This window comes from Lytechinus variegatus, chromosome 4, assembly GCF_018143015.1.
Source record: "Lytechinus variegatus isolate NC3 chromosome 4, Lvar_3.0, whole genome shotgun sequence".
Classification (NCBI taxonomy): Eukaryota; Metazoa; Echinodermata; class Echinoidea; order Temnopleuroida; family Toxopneustidae; genus Lytechinus; species Lytechinus variegatus.
In genome coordinates, this window is record NC_054743.1 from 7,371,584 (window position 1) to 7,377,583 (window position 6,000).

At 38.4% G+C, this 6,000-nt stretch overlaps 1 protein-coding gene across 1 annotated transcript in view; it reads right to left on the reverse strand.

Annotated features, from left to right (window-relative positions):
- Positions 1–2,712, reverse strand: part of LOC121413284 (chloride intracellular channel protein 2-like) — a 28,444-nt gene extending 25,732 nt beyond the window's left edge. The window contains exon 1 of the mRNA XM_041606052.1: positions 2,384–2,712. Coding sequence (XP_041461986.1) covers positions 2,384–2,578 — 195 coding nt within the window. The 5' untranslated portion in view covers positions 2,579–2,712. The remainder of the gene's footprint in view (positions 1–2,383) is intronic.
- Between the last annotated feature and the right edge of the window lie 3,288 nt (positions 2,713–6,000).

The following is a 6,000-nucleotide window of genomic DNA, read 5'->3' on the forward strand; positions in this document are numbered from 1 at the left end:
ACTGGCAGGTGCAATACACCGGGTGAACACCCTACTCTTTGACGAATAGTGTATTGGTTTTTAACGTGCATAGGTTGTGACTACACGGAATCAACATTTGCAAGCTTTCCGATGGACGGAGTGTTTTCCAACTGCATTCGAACCCCTGCTGAACACAGCGGTGAGGCACGCTAACACACAACGCTAGCATCAGATTTTTTTGTTAGACGTCTTCTGGCATGCTGCGGGACTCAAACCCACGCATGTTGAGATCTACGATCTCATCCGAAACTACTCATTCTATGAACAAGGTTATGATATAACCTTGTTCTCTGTTATCTCTCCCTGTGTGGTGAAATAAGGTTGGCAATGTTTGGCTTATTTTCTCTTTTTCTTTGGGACAAATGCCTGATTTTTTGACACTGTCAGGTTCCATTACAGCTATTCATCATATAATTTGGCTCTTAAATAAAATTGATTCTTTAAATTATTTTTTCTTAAATAAAAATAGAGATTGAAATACAATTGTTGTGCCATATTTAATTTCCACCAATAGAGGGCCTACACAAAAATATGCCCAAAATTCAAGTTTTCGAGCGCCCGTGTGAATACAAAAATTACCCCAAGTTTATACTAAAGAAAAATAAATTGAATCTGTATGGAAATTAGTATTTTTGCTCACAAAAGTGATCGATAGGGCCTATTTTAATGATTTTTAAATTGTGTGCTGTGTACAGCATTGTCATGTCATATCAAATGTCATGTCAAATTTTAGTACCGGCATTGATATATATATAAGTAGGGTGTCTGGAGAAAAAAAATTATTTTTCTTATTTCAAGAAAATATCACATTTTCTTTTTGAATTTGAAGAGAAATGACCTTCAGACTTACAGAAATGTAACATTTTTGAAAAAAATCTAATTATTGGCTGCAAAAAAGAAGAATGAAATTAGGTAAATTTTCAGCATTTCTCTGCCATACATGTAGACTGTGTAGTTAAGAAATGGACACACAGAAATCCAAATTTTTAGATTCCGAGAGCTGTTATAAATTTATTATTAATGCCAAAAACTTGTCCATAAAGAGTCAAATAGGATTTTTATGCTCTTTCTGATGGTATGATTTTTATAAAGATTTGGAAACCAGATCACAATGAAAAATTGCGACAAAATGAAAAAATTGTGCAAAACAGAAATTTCATTTTCCCCATAGAGAAAATGCATGGGGAAATGGCAATCTCAACACACAAAAAAATAAGGGTTTGCAATTTATCTCTAAATCCTTATTTAGAATGATCATATAAACTTGTCCTTAGTAGTGACCTTACTGTCAAAAGAAGCCCCTAAATTTTCTCTTTCCCTACATGCCAAACATAATCAATTCAGATCACATTTTTCTAGTAGCCTGAACTTCCCCAAAAATATGTGCCATATTTTCCCCTAAATCAGCCTGTTTTATGCTGACACTTTTCACTGATTTTTTTCAGTGTGGCTTCAGACACCCTAATATAAGGCTGTAGTGTAACCGATTTTAAAATCGGAGCTCCCTGGGCTAGAACTACAGTTTGACCTCTCTTATCCGGCCTCCCCTTATCCGGATCTCTCTATTATCCGGACGCACACTTGCCGAGATTTTTTTTTTTTTAAATCTAGTACCGGTACGTGAGGAAATGAGATTTCAATCTAAACTCAATCCTATACGTAAACTCTCTTTGATTAAATATATTTCCCAACATAGTCACCCTACACCAAACATATTTTTCATGAAAATATCTCACCCAAATCACCAAAAGAACTTTAGGAATGATAATTTCCAGTAAATCAGGGTGCAGCACAAACATTTCATCACGTTTCTCTTAGTTGCTTCGCGGGAAAAACAACTCATGTCTTGCAAGCTAACTTTAGGCCTCAATACGGACAGCGCCATCTATCATGTTTGAGCCTACAGTCAGTGTAACAATGGCTGACATTTCGAAGCTGCGATACCCGTCGCGATGATCTAATTTTAAAACTTGGTTTCATCGAGTCATTCTCTTTCTTTCGAGGTATGCTCGATGTATACCTCAGTCATTTTAGCAGGTAAATTATCCAAGAGTTTTGGCCATCGATCGATTTAATTTTCATAAAAACAATGCCAATAATTTGCACTGACTCTGCAGTGAATATTGTCTTTACCGTACGCCCACTTAGTGTAGCTACCGCCGCGGCGCGCCGGTGGCCTGGGGAGGCAGTCGGCAGCGCAGCTGCGTGTATTTGATATTGGGTCTCCCAGATCCGGATAAATCCCTTATCCGGATTGGTGCTGGTCCCAACGTGTCCGGATAAGAGAGGTCGGACTGTAGTAGAAGTAGTACATGCACTGTCACTGTACAGAAGCAGAGCTGAGCAGAGTTGAGTACCGTACCTTAATGTACAAAGTAATGGGCAGGTCCCCCGAGTCTTCCTCTTGATCTTGTTCAGCACCATCACCATCAGCCTGACCATTCGCATCGCCAGCAGCGGGTTCACTCGATTGTTGAACTTCCGTCGCATTCTCCTCTCCATCTTCGATTTTCATATTTTCCAGTTGCTCTACGTTTTCAGTATCTTCCCCGTTCATGATGAATGAATATTCCGTTAGATTTTCCAACAAACAAGGTCCAAAGAAAAGGTTCAAGTCAATTTCAAGGCTGCAATTCAACTCAGTCTCAGGATCAATTGATATCGGTTCGTTGTGACGCGCGCGCACAGTGCGGCAATTTGTCGTCGACTTGCACAGAATTTGGGATTTATACACTTCGGCCTGACATTATTTCAACCGCAGATTTGTGGTCGTATACCTGGGACCCCATGTCCCAGACCACCTTTTCTCATTTTTTGAACAATTTTTTTTTTGTCCTTTATTGAAATAAAAATTATTATTCCGACATGAAAACTAGACATTACGCATGACAGCGCAAAGCGTGAACGTAAAACCGACTGCAAAGTTGGACGTAGGCAGGCATCGGTGCATTGGGGGCCCGGGGGGGGGGGGGCTGGGTCCGTGTTTCCAATTTTATTTTCCGCGAGATCTCGAGACGACTCGAGGGGGGCTCGTGTCACATTGGGTGATTTCAAGTACGGTGTTGTGGCTGGTGTTGATGTTGTCACAACACCAACACCAGATTTCAACATCTCATCCCGGAAATCACCCATTGGCCGGAGCCAACTTAGCCATTATCTTTCAAACTGCTATAAGGGAGCGAAGAGAGAGAGGGGGGAAGGAACGAAACAGGAAATGGTGAAATATATAAATTTTTAATAATTATGGCAAAATCTGTTACTAAAAAATTGAAAATTTTCCTCTTCGCTTGTTCGCATTTTTCAATTGCATACTAGGCTATATCTGCCCCCTCAAAATATGTGGCTCAATAAGACTGCTATCATGGTAACGATACTCAACAGCCAATCGAAATCAAGGCATATGAATGGTAAAATCACATAATAGGCTGTTATGGATAGGGTTCATAAGGGGCCTATATAGGTGTTGATTCTCAATTGGTCCTATTTTATTCGGTTAACTCTCATAGCTTTGGGACAGACTGTCACTATTTTCCATTTCATCTATACAAGTTTCTTTTTGACACATTAGCCTTAAGGCCTGCGATTGTCGAGACTATCAGTGGATCTTGTAAAGTATAGCAGAATGGGATGGAAGAATGCTATTTTCAAAATTAAGGGGCCATTTTTGCATATCACTATTTTTCAAGTTAAAAAAGGAAATTGTACAAATTGGGAAAGTGGCCTATCAACTTTGTAGACGAACCAGTGAATCGGGTCCAAGTCAACCTCAATTAGTAGGCTGAAACAGGACTGACTGACTCGATGGCGGTTTATCCCCGCGTGGTCCGAATCCAAGCGATTCTCGTATGATAATATACAGACTATTCTATAAAAAAAACCATCAATCCCAATTCTACGTTCACAGTTCACATGTCGTCTACCGAGTTTACCACGAAGAAGTTTTTGTTGGACGAGGTGTTACAGTTGTTCATTTTTATCGTACGTACGTACGGTATACGCGGTCATGGCGTGCATGGCGTGTATAAATTTACAGTTTACAACTAGTTTACATTTCGTACACGCCCATGCAGCGCAGCAAGTAGTGTTTAGAGACGGGGGGGGGGGGGGTGACCACTCCCTTTATTGCCTGGCTTTGCTGATGGATCAATTACGACTCAGTCACATTTCTCCTTCGGCGGCCGTACGGCGCGTCGAAGCCGTTTCATTAAATTTTATTCAAGCCATATTTAGCTGGTACAAAAATGTTCAAACGGCCGTTTTCGAAATGTAACCAATGAAGGGAAAGTGGCCTATCTATAGATATTGTGTCGCTGGTGAAGATTTCACGGATCACATTATTATTATTATTATTTACATACCGTTGATCATGGGTGAAATGCCAACCCTGAAGTTCATGTTCAAGCTTGATTTTCTTTTTAACAAGAAGAATCAAAGCCGAACCAAAGGCAGAATTACATAGATATAATCGACACGAATTATTAGGCCCATACTATTATTTCAATATTGCATGTGATAATATTTATTACCGGTAATTGTAGTAGGAATCAGTTTTGATTAAAAAAAACAAGTATTTTAACTGCCGTGCACTGTTGGAGAATGTCGTTCATCACATACCCCTCGCAGTTTAATTTACATTTCAGCAATCACTCATTTATTTATATAATAATTCAAATTACTCTATTGAATTAGGTTGAATCAGTACTTTGTTACCGAAATATTTGTGAAAACATTCATTGTTTTAAAAGGATGTAATGTTCCTCTAAAAATTTAGGTGAGTAATTTCAACCAGAAAAAAATCAATACACCTGTATTCCTTTTTACAGTGAGTACAATGCAACCAATCAAAATGGGAAATAATGTTTCATTAGGTCCCATAACATTTATATTAGACTTATAAACTCAATTTAAAGCAAGGTAATTGACAGTCTTCTAGCTGTGCTAAATAACTGGTGTAATAGTTGGAGACCGGCCGAATTGAAAAAAAAACATTACCAAACAAACGATCAACAACATGCAACAACAAATAGAATGTTTAGCACTGTAACATACAGACTAACAGGTGTAACAGTAATGTTGCGCATTCCCTTGCTGACAATATTTGAAGTTAAACATACATAGTCTGTATTTCATGGTCGTCTACTCGAATATAATAATCGAAGTAAATGATGCTACATGCATAATATTCATGCATTTGTTACTTAAAAAATCTTTATATATCGTGAAATAACCAATAACTGCATACATTATAGGAGCCTACTTATCATGGCAGGCCTACCAGTGAATTCATGATACATTTTCATAGTAAACGGGCATGTGAATCATTTCAATGTAGACAACTTGTCGTGTCCTGCTTATTATTTCAATTTTATTGGTAAAATACACTCGGGGAAACTTTGCCTTTGCTATCTCACAACGTATTTCCATAAAGTATATGTCTCCCTTCTATAGATATTTTGTCGCTGGTGGCGCTCTTCATCTTCAATCTTAATGACCCTGTTGTCTCTACTCTTGATACTTTACATTTCCCCCCAGAATTGAGCTGCAGCTGCAGTGATGGCAGAAAGCGAAACAAGAGTAGCAATCAAGAATAGACGGTCAATAACACAGGCAAGGAGCTCAAAATCATTCATCATCTTAGGTGCCTATTAAAAATATATAAGAAATAAGAGAAAAGAAGGTATAATAGCCTAATTCAGACTATTCACATTATTGAATGTCTTCATTTTATTTCTAGAATATTCTATTTTTTTAATATATCAATGACGTAATTAACTCCATTTTTTTCTCGCGTAAATAAATCGTTTTGTGCAGGTTCACCAGGAGCCCATCGGACCGGAATTGGAAACGCTATCTCACCCTCCCTCCATTTTCTGCTTTACTTTAACAAAATTAACTTATGGAAGTTGACTGTTAAAAAGATTACCCCCATGCGACCCCCCCCCCCCCCCAACAAAAAAATTGCATTCTTATAGTTTTCGA